Below are 23,188 nucleotides of genomic sequence, written 5' to 3'. Positions count from 1 at the left end.
TAGTTCCAGAGATATGCCTCTGGAAACTGCTCCAGTGCAGAGAACCAGAGAAAAATGGATTTGTTCTAAGGTCTCTTTCTAATGGAAGAGGACTCTCTAGACTGAATAAGGCGGTTGGCAAAATAATTCCAGGGAAGAAGTTTGTAATAAACATGCTTGACTTGTGGCTTTAAAAACATCTGAATAGAGTAAAAAACATTAAATCAACAATAGGATTTTGTTTAAAATTGACATACGGAAAACTTAGATACTTAAAACAGGGTTAATATCCCTCTGCTAATGAATAAATGCTTTCTTAACAGAAAGGCTCAATGAAAGCAAAACTCCCCTTGTGGTTCTTCTCCCAAGCATTTAGGATGCATCCTAGGAGGGGGCTCTGGCCCAACCCTCCACCTCTCCTAGAGAGAGCCCCCCCTGCTAAATGTGCTAAACGTGTACATCCCATACAAAAGGCCTGTACCTCAGTCAGGTCACTGTTGGGAAGAATGGCCAGGTCAGGCCTCAGGCAGCAGCTGTTCAGCACTGAGTTGTATCTGAAGGACACAAAGTGACATAGTGTCAGGGACACGGTTGGAGCAGAGCCTGCTGAAGGGCTGCCTCGCATCTCACGTGGCCAAGATGGAAAGCATGACAGAAACCAAACACTCCTTGCCTTTCTTCATCAAATTCCTTCCCAAAGAGGATGTTGTCTCTCAGAGTGGCATTGAGGATCCAGGCCTGCTGAGCCACATAAGCGAAGGTTCCACTGATGGCAATGCTGCCCTCTAGAAGTGTCATCTAGGGAGACAAACACCATCCAAAGGCATCGTAACTCGAAACCATCACCCTAAGCCAACAGACCCCCATACATTCCTCAATGGAATCTAAAGTTTTGGCAACTTTCTCGGATGCTTTTTGGACCCAAGTCTAGACCCTACATTTGTTCTAAAGAGTTCCAGCAGCAAAGAAAATTGAAGTTCTCCTTGCTTAGGTGAGATGGAAACCCAGTATAACCACAACTTGACTGAGTAAACACTTCACTCAGCCTATTGCCATGGGCCTAGTTTGTACTCTTCCTATCTGTAAACTGTTTTAACTATGTTTTAATAAGCCAGGAGGGACTCCAGGGACTCCTTGGACTGCACTTGACATCCCCTGGAGGGGATGCTGTAAGGATTTATAGCCAATGTCTGCCTCAAGGGGAGGGCAAACCAACTCATCTACAGAATTCATCCAGAACATTGCCTAGATCAGCTGCTTCTGTAAAATGAGGACCAAAGGAGGGAAAATTCCAGGTTAGACATAAGCTTGTATTATACAGCACCCATGTAAGGACGACGGACCTTCCCCTCCAATGGGAAGGGACTGCACAATGAGCCATGTGCTCTGAAATGTTTTCAGTCACGATGCCTGATATGAATTGATTTACCAATTTTATCATGGCTCTTTTTGAGACCTACAGTAGACATCTGTCTTGGGTTAGAGATGCTATAGCTTTGAAGTAAAGTGTCATTAACCAGACAGGTAGTACTTGCACATAAAGCTTGTCCTCTCAAACACCTCAAACACACACTCACAGTGTACATACACAGGTGTATGCCACAGACCATAACACCTAACCACCCAGAGACAGGCAAACACTCGGGATGTGCATGTCAAAGTGTTTAGGAACCCACTTCTCCTGGCTGCAGCTACACAGACCCCACACAGCAGTAATGTCAATGAAGAGTTAAACCTGAAAGAAGCAGGGCCGACCAACATCGTCAGCCTCCCTGTCAGAGAGAGGGCCTCCGGGACTTGATCCAGGAGCCAAGCCCACCTGAGTTTCGACCTAACACCGTCAAGACCACCCCAAAAGTGCATCAAACACTGCACTGTTAGACTGTTGAGCAGAACTTAGAAATGGAGCTTTTCCTACTCCCTTCAGTGCCCCCATCTCTGACCCTCATCGTTGGCACTCAAATCTGGCTGATTTTCAGAAATCATCTAGGAAGTTTTTTACAAAGACCCCCAGCTGGGCCCAAGGACTGGAGAGTGTCCTAAAGCAGAATGTAGCCTCCTTGGACTACCTTGGGCAACACTGCCCTGCAGAAGAGCCACAGGTCATCCAACTGTGACAGCTGATACCAAACAGACAAGAAAATAGTCCCTAACCTGGAGGCCACAGAAACACCCTCCCCCACTCCCATTTGTCTCATGTCCTCAATAAGAATGTGTGATTCAGAAATCCTCGTTATCAAAAGCTAGGAATGGTCCTGTGTTCATTCCCACCTCAACCTGTAGATGAATTCAAGTTTAAAAGCATACAGGTACCTTGGACTCTTCTCATTATTTGGTTCAAAAACATTAAAGACAATTTGTCTCAGCAGAGGGTCCTTGTCCTTTTGTCCCCCTCTCTCAGTGCTGACAGCTGTCCATTGGGCATCTTGTGTACTCTTCACTCATGGCCTTGTGATGTGCTTGTGTATCTAGCTGGCTGGCCTAGCCTCCCACTGGACATGAACTCCTTGAGGAGACAACTCCTTTGGTGGTTAGGTTGAACACTGAGTGCCGCCATGATTCTCAATCAAATCCTGGCAGCCCAGTTTTTTTGTTTTGCTTTGTTTTTTTGTAGTACCAAGGACTGAACCCAAGGGTGCTCTACCATTGAGCTACACCCCCAGCCCTTTTTCTTCTATTTTGACACATGGTCTCACTTAAGTTGCCCCATCTGGTCTCGAACTTTGATCCTCCTGCCTCAGCCCCTGAATAGTTGGGAGTTCAAGCATGCGCCACCCCGGCTCTGGAGCCCGGGTTGACCCTTTGCTACAGTGTGGGCATTTGCTCCTCTCTTTCCCGCTTCGCAACATGCTATCTGACATATCTACGGCATTCAATAAATACGTGTTGAATAAAAGAAGGCACAGAGAAAAAATGATGCCAGCTAGGGCACAGATTAGTCATTCATCAGGTGTCAACTGTGCCCTTCCAGAAACAGGCTGTTGGGAGGAAGAGAAGGATAGGACACAGACCAAGGTTCCTTTGTTTCCACCTCTCCTGACTCTTCAGCAAATGAACTCATTTTTCCTGAGATGTTTGCTAAGTAGAGTCCTAAGAAAGAAACAGAACATGTCAAGGGCAATAACAGAAATCTTACCTGTCCTAAAATGGCCGAAATGAGAGACGTTTTTCCACTTCCCACACTGCCACAGATTCCAACCAATTTACCCTGGACAAAGCACACACAGAGAGGAAGATCATTAAGAAACCACCAACCACTCATCCTAAGGCGTGCAACTTCTTTAAGGAAAAATGCATTAACTTTAATTCATCAACACAGTAGCTGTCATCCTGATGAGTCAACACATTGTGTACCTGTTTTCTCACTCATTAGCAGCCTACTTCACAGGGATTGTGTGGGGATACGCTGAGGTAACAGAGATAAAAGCCCTTTGAAAAGACTAAACATTCCACATACATCATGGTATTCCACTTTTAGAAATCCTAGCTTCTTTCCAACTTTATTGGTAACCCATGTTTTTTGTTTGTTTTTCTTATTTTTTAGAAGAGAAGGTGGGACTCTTGTAAATTATGATTTTTTTCTCTAGGGTTTGCATTGTCAATGGAAAGTAGGTGCATCGTTGCATATGTTTTTCTGAAAGATATTTCCAAAAATCTGAGGAATATTTACATCATCAATTTCAAATAAAAGTGGAAACCCAAGCCTGCGATTAACTCAGGATCCATGGGGACTGGTTCAAGGACTCCTGAGGATACCAAAATCTATGGATGTTTAAAAAAGCACAGTATTTGCATATAACCTCCACACATCCTCTAGCATGCTTTAAACCATCTCTAGATAACATAGAATACCTAATATAGGCAAATAGTTGTAATACTGTTTTGTTTAGGGAATAATGGACAAGGAAAAAAGTCCATGTGTTCAATATAGATTGATTTTTTTCCACCAAATAAATACTTTTCATCTGCAGCTGGTTGGAATGCATGAATACAGAGGGCTGACTATCCTCAGATAAGCAAATGAATTCCCAATAGGTAGTGCTGAAAGTTGCGAAGGACAGACAGATGACTACAAGTTTTCAAGGATAGATGGCCCAAGGAAGGAAGGAAGGAAGGAAGACTGGGAGGTATGGAAGGAGCACAGACTCTGGAGGGGCAGGGGGGGACTAGAATCCTAAAACCACCAGCACCTGCTGATCATGTGACCCTTGTTACCTAAAACAACACAGTGTCTGCCTCCCTCACTGGACTCTGAGCACCCAAGGAAAGGAGTTACTCTATAAAACCAAGTGTCTGGGATGTAATAAAAGCATGTTGAGCAAACAACAGTTTGACATGGTCTGTAAGTCTGAAAGATCACTGCCTGGTGGTAATGAGAGATCAAGTCACAGTTCAAGCTCTGCTCAGGCCAGGTAGGTTTACACAGAGAAAAACACAAATTTTCTGGTGACTAAGTATGACAGCAACAAAGAAGCAAGTGCCTGGTGCAGAGAAGACATCTGGCAAGTGTCACTGTCCCTTCCCCTCCCCGTTTTGTAATCCCTCAGACTCAGGAGGCTGAGGGAGGAGGATCACAAGTTTGAGGCCAACCTAAGCAACTTAGTAAGACCCTCAGCAACTTACCAAGATTGTGTCTCAAAATAAATATAAAAAAGGTTGGGATGTAGTTCAGTGGGGTTCAATCCTCAGTACCCCCACCCCACAAAAAAAGTCTACTTCTTAAATGAGGTCTTCCCACCAGTAGAGGAAGGGGACCTGAGGGAAGGGAAGAGGGAAAGAAAGGGGGTGAAAATGGGGGATGAAATTGACCAAATTATGATATGTGCTTGTATAAATATGTCACAATGAATCCCACTATTACATGTAATTATAATATATCAATTAAATTAATTTTAAAAATAAAAAATAAAATAAATGAAACCTTCTCTCCGGCAACCCACTAAAACTGCAATCCCAACTGTCCCTGCCCCAGCACTCTCTACCTCATTTTTCACAGCCCTTATCACAATCTGACACAGGATATATTAGACTTGTTTATTGTTTGTCTGTGCCACTGGAATGTACGCTCTAGGAGAGCAGGGATTTTTGCTGCTATATTCCCAGCCCTATAACATTGCCTGACATATAGGGGGCACTCAAAAAATGGCTGTTGAAGAAATGAATATGCATATGACTGTGTCCTCTGAATGTTACGGCCCTTTAAACATGGTGCTGGTTCCTAATAAGTCTGTATCTTAAAAGCTTTGAACCTGCACCAGCCCCTCTCTGAGACTCCTGCCTGACCTGTACCACCTGTACTGTGACATCATATACCAAAATGATGCTTCACTTCCATTTAAAATAAATGTTTACAATATAACCATTGGTAAAAAGCACCAAGAACACCTACCCTGTGCCAGGTCTTGTGCAATGCACAGCCTACCGGGAACAGGGAGCCCACACAAAGTTATAACACCAGAAATAATTACTGCAGCTCACATAGAGCTATGATAGCCAGAAACTGATTCAGGGCAAAATTTTGGAAAATCCACTTGAATGCTTCATTTCCTTGTTTACAAAATGAGCATCTCATGAGATCAGTTGTTATTAACTCTGTTGTTAAATGCTTAAATATTCCCTTTGAAATTACAGCTGGTCCAATCTGCTTCTTGGTTCAAAATCATTTATAGCCAGAGAGAACCTTGCTAAAAGGAACTGCACCTGCCTTTTCTTCCCAGATCAGAAGGGGAGGCATGCCAGACAGGGTGGGGGTGCAAAGGGGGTGGGAGTGGAGGCGGACACTCACCTCTTCAATTTCCAGGTCGATGCTGTACAACGTCCTCTGCAGGCGGAGGTTCCCCAGGTGGATGTGCTTGCCTTCTTCCTCTTCAGGACTGGGCCGCTCGTCACTATCCAGGAGGAGGTGGCCTTTCTGTTCTGCCAGCACCGCCTGATGCTCAGTGCGCTGCAGCTGCCTCACCTTCTCTTTCTTGCCCTTGGCAGCCCTCTTGTCTTTTTTCATTTTGGGGGTCAGCTTGGGCGAGTTCTGGATACTGGAGTGGGAGGAGTCCCATGCCAAGGTGGCATTTTTCACCTCTATCTTGATGTGAGGACTGGCTGGTTTGTTCTTTATCATGTGAACCTCTTCCATTAGAAACAAACTCTGATAGGAGTTGTGAGAGAGGTGCAAAGATGAGACACTGGATCAAGACCAGGGAGACAAGCCTAGGGCGCACACTCACGTAGCAAAACACATCAGGCTATACAGTAGAAGGAAGCTGAAGGGCAAAAGGCAGCTCATTAGTGTAGCCTCGCCTCAGGCCCGCCAAGGGGGTCTCAAGAGCATGGGGACAACCACAGAAGGTACAGGGACCTTGTCCATTGACCCAACCCTCTACACTAAGCTAAGCTACTCATTCCTTTTCTGCCGGCCTAATACAGGCCAAAAGGACAGTGAACTGCTATGCAGCCCCTTGTTCTAACTCAGGAGCAGGTAGGACACCCTAAAGGTACTCTGATCCCCTATACAGACCCTCACCATCTTGTTTTCCCTCCAGAACACTCCTGCAGATCACAAAGCCTGCCCACCTCCCTCACCTGCAACCTGACACCTGTTGGGAGAGGATGAACTGAATAGAGGGTCTAAGGTTCTGTCTCCCGTATACTCCTCCTGATAAGAAATCCTCATGTCTTCAAAGCCCTGCCTTAGAACTTGGGAGAATTCAACAAAACAAAAGACAGGCCTACATGGAAGCAAAGGGTATTTCCCCTAGAAAGACCTCTTGGAAGGAGAACAAGACCCCTTTCCTCCAGTCTGCTTCCAGAGACACCCTCAGTTAAATTAAAGGGAAGGAAAATGGGATGCTAGAAGTGGGAAGAGTCTCTGAAATTAACCAGAAACACCACCACAGTAAACCACAGCCTGGGACCTTCCCATAAGACTTGAGTCCTCTTCTGACCATCCTCTTAAATCTGTCATTTCTATAGAATGCCACCCCACTTAGATTCCAATAATTAAGAATTTGTGCTATTGCATATAATACATATTCTCTTTCTCATTCTCTTGGGTCCTAAACTTCTAAGCTTGCTTTCTTCCCCCCTTACATCATCACCTCTTACTCATTTTTAATCCCCAGTCTTCGTAGAAGTATCACGATTTTAAATTTCCTAGATAATATTCACTCTTGATCAATCTTGGGTTTAGTCCCTGCTTTCTGAAAACAGCTGTTTGGTTTCATTTGTTCAGAGCCTTCCTGAGAAATTGAGCTAAAAATAACATAAATATTTTGATCACCGTCATTGAGTAAAACCACAGGCTGACAGAATTTCCATCATTCTCTCCCCTGGAGTTATTAAGAGGATGAAGAGAGTTTAGGCCTTAATGAACTACTAAGAAATATGTTGGTGCCTAATCATGTGTACAGTTCTTCCTCTACTTTTCCTTATTATTAGCTCTGCCCTGCCCCAGGAGGATTTCAGTTCAGGTCGCCCTACCCTGACAGGGTGAGGCAGATGGGGGTCTTAGAACTCTTGAATTTATATCTACTTAGATTTGCACTTGCCAGGATGACAACAGAATCTCAGAGGTCACAAACTGTAAACCTCAACTTTACCATGAAACACTGATCATCAAAACGCTACTTTCATTTGCCAAAAGACAAAAACCAGAATGTATCAGTTGAGTAGAAGAGGGGTTACAAATAAAATGAAAGACACTAGATAAAATACAAGACACCCGGTTAAATTTGGATTCCAGATAAATAATAAACAATTTTCAGTATAAGTATATCCCATGCAGTATTTAATTGGGCATCCTGTATTTTTATTTATAAAACGTAACCACGCTACAGTAGTGACAAGCAAATAACTGCCCTTCGACAAGTTATTTCTCCTAGAAATTTTATCCCTTTGTCTATCCTTTATCCACACTACTCAACAGGAAGCAATGAGCTCTTGTGCAGGATACACTTCCAAGGCAGATCAAATAGAGCAAATACCACACTTGTTTACCCATCAGATCCCTAAGTCCATTTAAAAAGAGAAAGGTGATGATGCAAAATAAGAAGGCAGAGGGTGAAGCCTGGGGTTGTGGCTCAGTGGCAGAGTGCTTGCCTCGCATGTGTGAGGCACTGGGTTTGATCCTCAGCATCACATAAATATGAACAAATAAAATAAATTGTGACCATCTACAACTAAAAAAAATATTTAAAAAAAAAAAAGAAGGCAGAGGGTGAAAGCACTTTTGCAGCACCATCACTGAATTTCAATATGCAGAAAATAAACCAAACAGGCAAGTCCCATCCTGGTTATTCTCATATCCATTTCCTAGAAGATGATGGGAGAGATATAATCCCAGGAACAGTCTCATTTCAAAAGACTGCCTCAGGGCTGGGGTGGTAGCTCAGTGATAGAGCGCTTGCCTAGCATGTGTGAGGTACTGGATTCAATCCTCAGCACCACATATAAATAAAAATAAACAAAATAAAGGCATTGTGTCCATCTACAACTAAAAAATTTTTTAAAAATTGAAAAAAAAAGACTGCCTCAGGTGGTCTCCCAGGATTGAAGCAGATTTCCTCTAGTGAATTACACCTAAAAAACAGCTACTTCTCCCCAATCCCTAATGAAGTGAACATAATTCTAATTAATAAGCACATGAAGATAATAAGAAAGAAACAGCTTAGAGTTGGGGAAGGATTAAGCAATAAATACTCATTATCTTGGGCCACACATCTACCTTAAGAAAGGAAAAACCCTGCCAAGAGGCAGAGGATAGAATTGGACCTAAGTCTCACGGGACATAAAAGAGAGCTGTGGGTGAATTTGCTATTATTAACTCTGATGCTTCCTGGACAGAGGAAGGAACTCTGAGATGAAATGCCACCTGCTAATCCAAGTCCTCACTAATAAGTGAAGAGAAGTGAACCCCCGAAAAACAAGGGGAGAACAAGACTATATTATACACTCTGTTTCTTCATCCAAAATCCAACCAAATCCATCCACTAACAAAGATATAGAAACAAATGGGAGGGAAGACTTCTGGTCAAAACATCTGCTTTCTTCCATGACTGGCTACTGTGGGTTCACAAAGCAGGAAGCATCTGACGGCTGTCAGACCACTGCTTCTCATGTGACTCTGGCTCTTGTCCTTCTAGCAGCCAGGCTGGGGAAGGGGAAGGAAATGGGGATGGGGGTGCATTCTGGAGGGCTAGCTTTCTTGATCCAAAAAATTCACCCGATTAACTACGAATAAGTAGATAATATAAATAAATACATCCTGGGAAGGTATGTTTTAGTCTTAACAGGAAAACCAAATTTGTTTCTACTGAGCTCTAAGTGGGTGATATTCATCCCTAAAACACCTTAGCTTCAAGTGTTCATGGACCAAAATCACTTTTATAGTGTTCTCACTGGCCAAGAAAGATGAGCAGGAGCACAAGAGTGTCACCATCAAGGAATTCCAGTCCACATGGTGCTGCTTTTTTTTTTTTTTTTAACTTTTTAAAATGAGTGTTAACCACTTTCAAATATCTATCTCCCTCCACCCTCCCAAATATATCTTCCTCTTATATCATGTATTTCTATTATTCTGATGGCACAAAGAACACGGCCAAAGTATGATCAACTAACCACCTGCAAGGAAAAAAACTGGTACTTACTTAACTGCACTTCCCAACATGATCTAGATTTATGACTAGTTCCATGTCACTGCATCATGAATGGCAATCACAGGGCAGGAGAAAGAAAGTACCAAAAAAGGACTTAGTATATCAACGAATCAAACTGACAGTAGCGACGATAAAGGGGAGGAAAACCTGACAGTCATGGCAATTCTGGTCTTCTAGGTTTAAATCACTTAAAAGCCCAGTGAGTTATGACATAAATCCAGGTCAGGCCTAGGAGGAAGGGTCTTGCTCTGGAGGGAATGCTGAGCCCAGGACCAAGCCATCCAGGAAGGGTAAAAGTCTATCCCTTAATTCAGTGTCTTCCATGCCTTCCATGCCTAACAACTTGCCAAAATGCTCAAAGAAAATCAAAACCAAGTATGGTTAATCTGTGTGGCCCTCTAGAGCACAGGCAGCAGGGAGTTGTGCCAGGGACAGCTCCTGACACAGAGGAGGGGCAAGGAGTCACTTACCTTAAACCTGTCAACAGCAACCGATGCTTCCGAGAGGGACTTTACTGAGAATGGTGTTACTTTCAAAGCAAAAGTCATGGAATTGAAGACAGTCACCACTGTGAAAGCCTTAAAATGGGAAAGGAGGAGAAACTGAGCATGATCACGCGAGGCAACTACAATGACAAGACATCACCGACTTCCTTTCAGGTGGTAGGAAGGCTCAGCTTGGCTGTCAAATGTTACTACGAGTCACATTTTTTTTAAAAGATAAGGTTTTCATGAGACCTTCAGTTAAAATCTCAGTAAATCTGAACCATAGGTTGACTGGTATCTTCAGAATGAAACCCAAGCCTAGGCTGACTAAAAATAACCTGTACACTATCTGCAAGGGCTGGCTCCCCACTCGACAATGCTCCCCATCCCTGGGGGAACCCTGACCTGTGCTGCTGTCAGATCGAAGCCCAGGATCATGTGAACAGAGAATGTCACCACACTGGCAATCACCACCACAATGGGAGCCACACCGACAGTGATGCTCTGAAAGTACCCAGCTTTTTCCAATATCCGACGCTCCTCCTCTCGGATTTCTATGAATAAAAAAGAAGAGACCTTTAAACCAAGTCAAAAGAAACATTGGGATTTTTTTCCTCCAAAACCAAACAAGACTCAGTCCTCACCCACAAACAGGATTTTATTTTTTAAATATTTATTATTTTTTTTTTAGGTGTAGATGGACACAACACAATGCCTTTATTTTTATGTGGTGCTGAGGATCAAACCCGGGTCCCGCCCATGCTAGGCAAGCACTCTACCACTGAGCCACAATCCCAGGCCCACAAACAGGTTTATAAATGACCCTTTAATACCTATGGTGCAAACATTAGTCTAATGACTTATTGACTCTACTATTTGAGCTGAAGTTTGAAATGGATCAAGTCACTGAAAAGAATCTAATGGAGAGCAGTTGCTACAAATGAGTACAGGGATCATCTTCTATCTTTTTCTTGTGAGTCCTTGGGTTTATAAGAAATGAATACATTAATTGTATCTACAACTGGCGGTTTTGTTTGCTTATCTGGCTGTTGCTTATTTTTTGCCTCAGGAATCATAGAAAGACTGTTCAACAGCACTGGAGAATTAAAAAGAACTAGATTTCTTAAAATGTCTGGTGTATGTTGGCAATGAGATAAATTCCACACCAAAAAAGCAGTCAGAAAATGGAAGATGGGTGAAATACAATTTCTATAGGCAGAATGTAATTTTCTTAAGTATTTACAAAACAGATACCTTATTAACAAAGCAATCACGAAACACTAGAACCATGGAGTGGAAAGTAGGGCAATAAATGGCAAGGTATCAACCCAGTGCAGTGGACACACCTATAATCCCAGCAACTCGGAGGCTGAAGCAAGAAAATTGCAAGTTTGAGGCCAGCCTCAGCAACTTAGCAAGTTGGGGATGTGGCTCAGTGGTAAAGCACCCATGGGTTCAATCCACGATACCAAAACATCAAGAAAATGCACACACACACAAACACACACACACACACACACACACACACACACACACACACACACGCCAGGGCTCCCACAATGGCAAGTTATTTTAAACACAAAAGTGATTTTTTGTAGCTATGCACTGACCCTAAAGGTATTACCACTGCCCACAGTATCTTCACACCTACTGTATAAATCAAAAACTTGATTCCCACAAAACAACACCAAAACAAACAAACAAAAAATCCACTCAACTCATTGCTTTAACATTGATCATACATTTTAGCCACAAATATAATAAGCGAGAATCCTCTTCAAACTGACAAAAACAGATTATGATACAAAATAGAGGACTGAAGGATAAGTGGAATCTCAGAAAGATCATAAAATGACAGAATGAGAGCCTGCAGGGACCATCAGCAGTCATCCTGCCATCGACATGCCACTTAGAAGCCATTTGTTCCACTCTGGTGGAAACAAAACTACTACTTTACAAAGCAGCTTAATCCATTGCTGGGTACTTCAGAGAGTCACCTCTAGATGCTGCTTAGCTTAACAGCCCTCATGAAAAAAGTGTAGAGTCCAGAGTTGGAAAACAAGTTTCTGAAGGTTTAATTAATGAAACTACACCAGCTGCCTTGATCTGAACAGGGCATGTTTATTCCATCTAAAATTATAGTAGCTGTTGAACATCACTGTATTCAGTCAGCTCAACATGAGATTATGACCATTAAAAGCTCATGCAGTTTTCATTTATATTAAGGTTAAATGTACCTAAGTATTCTTTTTTTTTAAAATTTGAAAGTGCCTTTAAATATTCTTCTTAAATTTCACCAGTTTTAAGATCCATCATTCCAACTTTTAAGATGGTTCTAAAAGCCCAATGTGTATTAATGATCATGATCCCTCCCAGCTTTGTGGCACTTACATATTTGACGTGTTTATGCCTGCACTGAATTTACAGATCAGGATGGGGCCAGGCCCTGAGGACCTTGTGATTCAATATAAACAATTATTTAAAAAAATTTAAAAAGCCCCTGGTAAGTGGCAGAGCCAGGCACCCTGATACCCAGCCAAACCTCAGGGTCCCACAACTAGCTTTGGTACATTCACAACCAGTGTAGAGGGGACAAAAGTGGAACTCTTAGCCATCATTCAGTATTATCTTCTGTGATATTCTCACAGCCAAGTTGGAAAAGCATGGGCAGAATGAGAGAATATAGGAGCTTTGGAACCAAAATTATTCTAACTAGTTGTGGTATCTTAAGAAAAATCACAATTTCTCCAGGTCTCAATTTCCTGTCTGTGGGATGAGGTTATGGGTTCAAATCTCTGAAACCCCTTTTAAACATCAAGGTTCTAGGACATCATGATATTAGAAGTCCTAGGACATTATGATTGGAGACATTAGAAGTCCTAGCATCTAATGTGCTCAGGAAGCAAAGTGTGAATGATCAGACCCAAAGAATACAAAATCCTTCTACCCCATGCACACAGAAAATCTTTAAACTCACTTTGAACGCTCTGAGAAAATGCTTTGACCCAGGCATACATTTTAATAAATTTAATGTAGGTGAGAACTTCATTCATCTTCTGGACACGGTCATCAGTGGCGGCCACACACTTTCTCCTGAAATACGCAGTGAGCCGTGACATGAACATCTGAGAGGACAAGCAATGCCATGCCAAGTTAGAGCTCATTCAAACTGAAGAATTGCATGATCTGCTTAAGGTCATTTTAAATGAAGCAAGTAATCCTGTTTTCTGGGACAGAACGGATTTCATGTAGTTAGTTATGCTATTTTTTTTAAAAATAGAAGTGATTTATTGAATTATAATCAAATATTATTCAATTCATATCTCTTTGTATGGCAGTGAGGACAAATAACTATTTATTCTCATAGTGCTCATAGGTACTGAGTGCTACCCAAGAAGAAGCAGGATCGCCCTATCAGTGAGCATCAACTGAAGATGGAGTAATTCAACCCTGTGTTACCTGGGGTAGGGTCTACCTGCTGACTTTCATTCAGACTCTTTTTCAATGTCACTGGGAGCCTTTATACAAGTGACACCTTGCTTCCTGTCAAGTCAAAATCCTGTCTGTATGGACTGAGCACTATACAGCTCCAGACTTTTCCAAACCAGATACCTGCTTTGAGGAAAATTCCAAATGCAGGGTGATGCCTACTATAATCCAATGGAAATAATTTGTCTCCTAAGGAGTAGCTGCCAAGATACAGCGAGGAGGCTTACTCACCATTGTTGGATAAAAGAGGATAAAAACAGCTGATCCCAGGAAGCCTGTTGGTCCCAGAATGATGACATTATAAATCATGCCCAAGATGGCAACAACGGGTCCTCCGGCCAACAAGCTGCCAACAGCAGCTGCCTCAAACATCCTCTGCCCGTCGTTGGAGCAAATATTGATGAGCTGCAAGATGCAAAGAGCAGTGAGGGGAGCCTGCAAGGACATGGGTCACTCACTTCAGGAGGAAGATGAAGGACAAAGCAGGGCCCCAGGGAAAAGAAGGAGCTCAAGCTGGGAAAGTGCACTCACCTCGCCCAGGGACTTCTCTTTAATGTTCTTTAACTTAAGGATCTTCTTAAATGCCATGGTTAGGATGGCCCCCCGCAAGCGGACACTAGTTCGGTAATTCAATGCCCAAGTCAGTGCAAGCGACCAGGACCGCACAATTTCTGTCAGAAGGAGGCCCAGGACCAACAGCAAGCTGTATTGAAGATTAGACTCTGTTGCCTGGGTGTACTCCAAGAGGTGTTTCACCATAAAGGCCTACAGGGAGAAACATACACCACTGTCAACATCCCCACGGCACCCACACACAATGCCATAGGGTTATGTTAAGTTAGAAAGAGTAGGCTGATCCATGGCACAGTGATCTGTGTGCAAAGCAAAACCATCTCAGAGGACTGAATATTACCGAAACCTGCCTACGGTCATTTACTCAGGGCATTTTGCAGGAGGCAGGTCTAATTAGAGACTTTTTTCCTTAAGGACTCCGTCAAAACCATTACTCTTTCTAATGTAACATAAACCCTGTCCATGAGCTGAAATTAATTCTAAACACATGGTCCTTCAAAAGTATATATTGACCTTATGCCAGTATCTCCACACATGGATACATTTCTTTAAATGAAATTAAGACCTTTCTTTGTATTGTTTCAAACGTGCTTATTTGATAAAAAGGAACAGTGTACCTACAGTTGTACTGGGGAAGAGTGAGAAGTGCATTTGCAAAACATTCCTGAAAATAAACATCAGCAGTTTAATAGTATAGAAGAAAGCAAACAAAGCAGACTATCAAAAATCCAGAGACCCTCCCATGGTCCCTCCCCCCACGCCCCACTCCCTCCCAAATACAAAAATATGTTACCTCAGGTAGCATATGTCTAACACCACCTGCAGGGAGGGAAGGCGGCCAGCCCCCAAGAACCACCGAGTGCCACCTCCAGCTCTGAGGTCCTGCAACGCCGGGGCACACACTCACACAGGCACATTCAGCGACAGTATTAAATACCAGGAAATGGGAAGTAATGTACTTTTATTGAAAATGAAAAAATATAAAGGTACCATCTTCAAAGAGCATCTCACAAACACTGTACAAGAGCTGGAGCATTGCAGTAACATACAGTGAGAACATACAGAGTTGAGTTACACAGGGCTGGCCATCTAACAGGTCATCTGGCCTCTGACTGTTGTTTCAACTACACACAATAGAAATACAGAACAGAACCAATATCTGCTTCCAGAGTCCGAAGTAGTACATCAGGCTGACAGCATTTAATTGGTTAGGGCTCCTGAAGTTGCAATGATTCTGCAATGGAGGAGATTCTCTAGAAATAAAGACCTTGCTGCTAAGGAAAGAGAACTTAAAAACAAAACAAACAAAAAACTCCTTAAAGAGGTACTCTGCTTGAAATGGCTAATGCAATTGGTGCATTAGGCTGTGAGGAATTACCTCTGCTCAGGATAGAACACAAAATTCTAAGCCTCGAGGAAAAACTGCTGGCATCCTTCGGAGTCTTTTCAAGTTCTTGTAGCTAAAATTGATCGTGGCAAAAAAATAAATCCAAACAAACTACAACAAAAGAAGACCAAACCAATCCCCCACCCTAAAGGAAGAAAAAGAATTAACTTAAAACCCATCCACCCATCTACCCTGGTTACTTTAGTAAAGGTCAGCACACCTATGAGCCAGCACTGAGCAACAGAAAAAATGGAGACCAGGCATGATAGTCCTGAGGTAGCTAACGCTGAATTTCAGAACACAGACTCTCCCTGGGTGAATGTGTGTCTCTCATTTTTCCTGAAAGTAACTCAATACCAGATATTCACTAGGCTGTAGGAGATCCCCACCAATCAGATTTATATCGAGTCCCAGAAAATAACCTGATCAAATAGAAGATTTCAGATTCTAAGAACTATTGAATTCCACCTCTCCCTCCCTCAGATATTTTTAGGTTTATATCCAGTGTTTGGGTCCCCATTGCATACAGCTGGGCTGTTGATTTACTAGCAAGAAGATTGGCTTCTTTTCCAGTATGCATCCAAAATGCAGAACTGAGTCACAGGGCCAAAGCCCCTTCTCCTTCCGTGAAGCAACTCAGTACGATGGCGTGCAGTGACGCACTTTCTCACACTCTGCGGCACTGAAGGAACAGTCTCCAAAGGAAGGCGTGAAAGGACAGCAGATTGTTGTTTGGGGTTCTTTCCTTCCCATACCTTTAGAGTGCCATTTTTCAGCACAGGGTAAGAGCACCAGCACCTCCCAGAGGGGAGGAACAGGGAAGGTAAAAGACAACAAATGTTTACACTATGTAAAACTTGCAGAGGGGGGAAAAGAGGAAACAAGCAGATTAAAGAGGTTCCAACACACAGGGTTTTTAAAAAGCAACGACATTTCAAACTATTTCATATGGAAGAAAAGAAGGTTTTCATGAAAAATCCAAACAAAATTCAGTTTTTAAAAAGTTACACATTTGTCATTTAAATCTAAACAAACTGGGAGAAAACTCGAGATTGTCAGCATAGCTGTCTGGCTGTGGAAAGCATTCCCAGTGAATAAACATTACCTTACCTGAACTCTTGGCGAGAGACTCTGCCCAGCTTGACTCTCTCATTCTGACCGCAGAATACAGCCATCCTGAAAATTCTAAAGAACAGCTTCTGTCACTGGTTCCACTACAGAGAGACTCCCCCCAAGTCCAGATCCTGACAGCACCAAGCGAGCTGCAGCTGGAGAGAGGTTGGAGGGGTGGGAACTTACCTCTCTAAAGGCTTTTCACTGTCCTTTCCCCCAGGCCCTGGGGCAGAGCTAGCAACACCAAGAGAGGGCGCTGTGGAGGCAGCCTTCTCTTGCAGGTCTATGGGCAGATGCTAACTCTTTACACACAGATCCTGGGTCAGGCCAAGTCTTTTAAAATTACCTTGGTTTAAGAAGGCCCGAAAGCATCTCTGTAACTTTAGTGATATGGTTCCTCATCTTGGGCCATAACCATACCCTAGGGATTCTGGCACTCAGTTAACATTACTGTGATCCTTAAGCACCCGGCACAGAGTGCTGGTCCCCTGGTATCAGGAACCTTGGATCATCTTGATGCACGCATATCTAGTATGAGCTGGCCAGCAATTTAAAACACACACACATAAAAAAACACAACTTGATTGTGTTTCATTTGTTCTGTGTATGGCTACCAAAATTCAGTGAGGTCTAAGGGAGAACAAGAAATAATGGTGTTGTTTTGGGGAAGTCTGTTCTTGTGTAGATTTCTGTAAGAACAGATGAAGCCAGTTAGAAAATCATGCCAGATTAGAAAATGTGCAAAAATTTAAAATGCATCTTCCTCAAAAGGACTGAAGCCCACAAGCAGAGGTCTGCTCACTGCTAGTACTGATCTCAAAACCAGCCTGGTTCTTCAATTTCCATTTAGAAAGAAATGGATCAGAACTGGAGCTCCAAAAATGAAGTCTAGATTGTTTAGACTTTTAAATCTTTTTCTCAATGAGATGATGGATGGGTCCATTGCTTTCTCAGGTGTTCCAGGACGGAAGCCCATGAGAGAACACTGGCCTTGAGCTGCTCTTCCCGAGAGGGCAAGAGGAGAAGCGTGCTGAGTTTTCCTGTTAAAGGAAGGTGCTCTGCTTTCCCTGGCATCTAAAAGAATTTTCTAGAGATTAGCATCCCAGTGTGCTACATTATAAATAAGAGATTAAGGAATATACAGATTGCTTGAGGGAGTGACCTTAAAGACACCAAACTGAACATGCACAGGTAACTTTTTTCCCCAAGTAAAAAATTAAAATCCCAGCAATCCATGGAATTTTTTGTTTGTTTGTTTGTTCATTTTTAGAAGAGAGTGGAATCAAGAAAACCCACTGTAGCTTTATCAAGAAAGCCTGGACACTATGCTGCTCAGATGAAAGGATTCTATGAAAGATCAGAGTAGCCACCAGCCCTGTAGTGAAACAATGACAGAAGCTCTTCTTGGGGGAAGCTGGCTCTATGGAAATGTTTGCCATTTTGGTCAATAACATAACAACATAACATTTTCGTTATATGGTCCCTTTTATTTAAAACTTATATAAAAGTGTGTTAGTTGGTCAATTAATATAGAAACATAATACCAGAAAAGTAGTGTCCTCTGCTTCAGAAAACGAGATCAAAACTTTAAAAAAAGACATCAAACATTTTAAAAAACAAAATGAAAATAAAACTGTAAATTAGTGTTACCTAATCACCATGCATTTTAGGCACATACTTACCAAAACCATGAACCTCCAGCTTACCCACACATGGAAAATGCACAGTATAAGCAGTATAACTGCTCCGATGCCTCAAGGCAAATATGTAGAGAATAGATTTAATCAAAATCTCAAGTGTAAGGCAGCACAGCAGGTGTGAGAAACAGGCGCCCAGGAAACCGTGATTGTCAAAGGCTCCCTTACCTACTCTGTGTTTAAACAGACTAGGAAAAAAAACATGGCTGCCACCCCAATACTTGCCATGGTTTCCACTATATACCAACACTTGAAACAGACTCCAGGTTAGACTCTAAAAACCTCGACAGTCCTTCAACTTCTTCAGGGTTCATTTGCCAAAGGACTGTCAGACGTGATAACTCCACCTCCAAGTACTCAGAATGTCACCAACACTGACTCACCAGCCCATGCCACACAACACTGCGCTCACCCACTCACAGCACTGCCAAGACACATCTGCCCAGACCGAGACTGTCACTTCATATCAACATACAACCAAGAAGCCTTGTCCTGTGTAGAACCAGGATCAGTTCAGTGTTACCCCACCCAAAGGAAAGCAAGCCAACTCTTCACAATCATGCCCCTCAATCCTCCTAGCTGATGACACACCTCCATTCCTCCCAAATCCACTGTCCCCTTTCAACAGGTCTGGAGGCATCTCTAAAGCTGCTAACTAGCCCAAAGGTGAGCACAACCCCTGCAACAGAACGAGAGAGTTAGAGCTGGCCGTGGCCGGGCCCCTGGAGATGGTCAAAAAAGATGGTTAGAACTTACTGGTCCACTGAAGGCGCCCAGCTGTGTGATCATCAGGCACACGATGGACAGGATGAGCCTGGTGCGGCAGAAGATCCACACAACCCTTCGCAGGGAGGCAGCGTCTGGCCCAACTTCATTCAGCTCTTCTTGCCACAGTCTCTCTAGTCTTAACAAGGGCACATGTCCTCTGTTACAAACCTCCCCAGGGGAAGAGACACACCCTAGCTTCCCTCCTGCCAATGCTTTGGTCTCCAGCCTGTCACTGCACACACAAGCCTCTTCTTTAAAACTATGCACATAGTCTTCACCTCTGGAGAAAAATACCCTTTCTGGATAAACAAAGAAAATGATGAGAGCAAACCCCTTTCCTTCCACCCCCCACAAATAGGTCTACCCCTGAATAAAATTTGTCTGTGCATAAGAATTTCCTTTCTTGAGGGTCCCAACCCTTTCTTAAGGATCCTGTGGTAAAATGAAAAGCTGCAAACTAGATTTTAATGGTACATTCAGCTACCACAAAAATGTATTCTGTCACAAGGCAGCGACATAATCTCCCTGCAGACTCAGGAAGAGAAGCGGGGCTGAGAGAGAGAAAGAAAGCCCGAGGTTAAAACAGGATTCGATTAAAACAGGAGACAAAGCAGAAGAGCAAAGGGAGAGCCATCCCCAGGTTACCCACCCTCCCCAGGACAGCTCAGCTCCTTAAAGGACACAGAGATGTGGATTTCACAATTCTGCAGCCACCCTCCTAGCTCAGGCCCTAGCACCCAGGAGAAGTAGGAGAAAAGGGTGCACCAGAGATGCCTACCTTCTGTAGTTCACATCTGAAGAATCGAACTTGGACAAAGACCACACATCTTCCATTAAGAGCTCCCCCTTCTTGTGGGCCACACGGGCCAGAGAAGAAAGCCATGAAAAAGTCATGTAGGAGAAGAGCCCAGCATTATCCACTGGGTGCTGGTGTCTATGGCGAGAAACCCAAATCACAAAACTGTCAACATGCACTGAGAAGTCAGTCACTATCTAAAATACACTATTCAGTAAATGAAACCTTTGACTAAAAATAGGGTCTCCCCAGTTGCCCTAATCCTAACCTATTTTTCAAAAATGATTTTGGTGCTTTGCGGATAAGTCATGAACCAGCAGAGCCTCTTACTTGGAAGTGGTCCGGATGGGCTTCAGAGTATTCAAGCCATGATGGTACTTTCCCTTGGGATGTTCCTCATCTAGAATTCTGAGTTGAGAATGCATAGAGACATCCAGGGAAAGGCCCTCCGCTCGGGCTGCTGTTTCCAAGGCATCTTGGCATTCCAACTGTTCCACCCAACAGGGAGAGAGAGACACAAGAGCAGTTCATGAACATGAGATAAAGACAAGAGCAGCAAATCCATCTGACATCAGCTCAAACTGCACATCACTTGTCCCAAGAGAAATTCCAAGGGTGAGGTAGTTAAACACTAATTGTGTGATATGAATCCATGAAGGACATTTTTAAACGAGCTATTAAAATTGTTAAGTGAACAGACCCTTGTGGTGATGGTAGGAAGCACTTTCAGGTTTACAGAACTGAGCAAAGAGTCTAGCGTTCCTATATATACCTCTTATCCCCTCTCCATCTCCTTATCCTATTATGAACACCTTTCCATTAGGCTGTATGCTTGTTAGAACTGATAAGCTAAGATTGACACATTATTATTAACTAATGTCTGTAGGTTCCCTCTTTGTGTTGTACACACTAAAAATTTATATATTTTGTTCACCAAAATCTTTCATTTTCTGTTTTGCAATAGGTATTGAAAGTCAGTCACTTCACTACTAACTTCCAATTCTAGTGTTCATTTCCTATGACAAAAACTCCACAATCATCCCCAATCAAACATATAGAAAGAGCAAGAATATACTCATGCCTCCTGTCTCATCAGCAACAGGGAGAGCAGATCATGGGTTCTCAGCTGGCTGCCCAGCTAAGGAGTCCCAATACTCACATTCCTGCAGCATGCTGCAGGAGGGCTCATGGGTTGAAATACAAAGTTTACTATACAGTTTATAATTGTTGAAAAACTGAACTTAATAAAAGGGTGGACCAAGAATTTACAGGTGAAAACTTATGCTTTACTATGGCACAAGCCTTCCTTTCCTCAATTTCCTTATTTTCTTCTCTCTGAGCAGTGAAGCTCATAAATCTTTCCAGCAATTATAGTGACATAATAACAAACAACAGATCCCTAATCAAGAAAAAGTTAAGTGGTACAGCACCTAACACAACAGGCCTCACACAAAAATGAGACTCTTCTTTATTTGTTTTTGGTACTGGGTTTTGAAACCAGGGACACTGCCACTGAGTTACATTCCCAATCCCATATTTATTTTTTAAATTTTGAGACAAAGTCTTGCTAAGTTGTCCAAGATCTCACTAAGTTGCCTCGGCTGTCCTCAAAATTGTGGTCCTTCCTGAGACACTGGGATCACATGCCTGGCTCCTGGGATCTCTATTTTTATATATCACCTCTTTTCCACACACACACACACACACACACACACACACACACACAGGCAAACATTAGCAGAACTGAAGGGTAGAATTTGTGCATAGGGGTAACCTGTATGCCTGGGCTAATCAAATAGAATAGTTTTAGCTTTAGTTCACAGCATAATTAAGTATCTTTAGATAAGATAACCATTTGGTAGCAGGAAAGTACACAGACCAGGGAAGCACAGTCATTTCCTTTTGTCAAAGGCAAGACAGACTAGGTTTCTAGAGAATAATAATACAACATGGCAAATGAGTCAACTCCAAAAAAAAAAAAAAGCATATAAAATGTTCTTATGTATAAGTGAACACTTAATTTAGTGGTTAGAGACTATGATATGGAAAATTAATTGAAGCCTGTTAAGATTCAAACATAACAACAAAGGTTTTTCTTACCTTTAAGCTGCATATAACACAAGGAAAGGGGGAAAAATTGGACCAAGAAACAAGAAAGATACACTAAAAATACAAGCACACCTAGTATAAGTGAGTAGAAACCAGGACTCTGTACAAAAAGTTACAGGGACCAGGCTGATTTGGATATTCAAGGCTTCAGGAGACAGTTGAAAGAATCCCACCACTTCAAGTACACATGGGGTATCTGCCAAAATGGACTATATACTGCCATATAGCAAACCTCAACAAATTTCAAAAGACTGACAACATATAATGAATCTACTGTGACCACTTTGGAATTCAGTTAGAACTCAAAGCAGATTACAAGAAATTCTCCATATGTTCAGAAATTATGCAATATACTTTTAAATCATATGAGTTAAGGAAAATATCAAATGCAAACTAGAAAATATTTTGAACTAAATGGTAAGAAACTGTAATACATCAACATTTATGGGATGCAACTAAAACAGAGCCCACAGTGGAATTTTGATTGCTTTAAAAATAATGCTTTAAAAGGTAGGGGTCAAAACTATGTCACTCCTTCGTACTTATCCTAAAGAATTAAAGTCATCATCTATATGATGCATGCATACCCACGTTTATAGTGGCACAATTTACAAAAGTCAAATTATGGAACCAGCCTCAGTGTCCATCAACAGATGAATGGATAAAGAAACTGTGGTATATATGCACAATGGAGTTTTATTCAGTCATAAAGAAAAATGAAATTTTCCATTTACAGGAAAATGAATGGAACTAAAGACCATTATGTTAAGCAAAATAAGACAAACTCAGAAGGTCAAAAGTCATATGTTTTCTTTCATATGTGGAAGTTAGGAAAAAGGTAAAGAAAGTGGTAGGGATCTTATGACAATCAAGAGGAGACTAATAGAATAGAGGAAAGGGACCAGCAGGGAGGAGAGAAAGAAGGGGAGAAGTGCTAGGGAGTGAAATTGGCCAAATTATATTGGTATATTGCATAAATGGATAAATATGTAACAACAAACCCCACCATTATAGACAACGATGATGCACTAAAAAAATGTGGAAAAAAATCTGAGAACGACAACAAAATTAAAAAAAAAATAAAGCTAGAGGTCAACAAACATTTTTTGTAAAAGGCCATAAAATGAATATCTTAGATCTTGTGG

General features: G+C 42.3%; 1 protein-coding gene across 7 annotated transcripts in view; it reads right to left on the bottom strand.

The window, feature by feature from the left end:
- Window positions 1-23,188, bottom strand: part of Abcc5 (ATP binding cassette subfamily C member 5) — a 78,423-nt gene that overhangs the window by 32,491 nt on the left and 22,744 nt on the right. For 6 of the 7 annotated variants that reach the window (XM_026389400.2, XM_026389403.2, XM_026389405.2 and 3 more), the window contains exons 3-14: window positions 20,265-20,422; window positions 19,917-20,072; window positions 19,127-19,274; window positions 14,132-14,365; window positions 13,832-14,005; window positions 13,089-13,236; window positions 10,517-10,665; window positions 10,097-10,204; window positions 5,765-6,121; window positions 3,116-3,187; window positions 653-777; window positions 461-533 (exon numbers count right to left, since the gene is read on the bottom strand). In XM_026389400.2, the coding sequence (XP_026245185.2) occupies window positions 461-533; window positions 653-777; window positions 3,116-3,187; window positions 5,765-6,121; window positions 10,097-10,204; window positions 10,517-10,665; window positions 13,089-13,236; window positions 13,832-14,005; window positions 14,132-14,365; window positions 19,127-19,274; window positions 19,917-20,072; window positions 20,265-20,422 (1,902 nt within the window). Of the gene's footprint in view, window positions 1-460; window positions 534-652; window positions 778-3,115; window positions 3,188-5,764; window positions 6,122-10,096; window positions 10,205-10,516; window positions 10,666-13,088; window positions 13,237-13,831; window positions 14,006-14,131; window positions 14,366-15,117; window positions 16,746-19,126; window positions 19,275-19,916; window positions 20,073-20,264; window positions 20,423-23,188 lie in introns of those variants that run through there. The other variant, XM_026389406.2, reaches the window with a different exon arrangement.

This window comes from Urocitellus parryii, chromosome 2, assembly GCF_045843805.1.
Source record: "Urocitellus parryii isolate mUroPar1 chromosome 2, mUroPar1.hap1, whole genome shotgun sequence".
Taxonomy (NCBI): Eukaryota; Metazoa; Chordata; class Mammalia; order Rodentia; family Sciuridae; genus Urocitellus; species Urocitellus parryii.
Note: the sequence above shows the minus strand (reverse complement) of the source record. Positions and strands in the feature narration are given on the sequence as shown.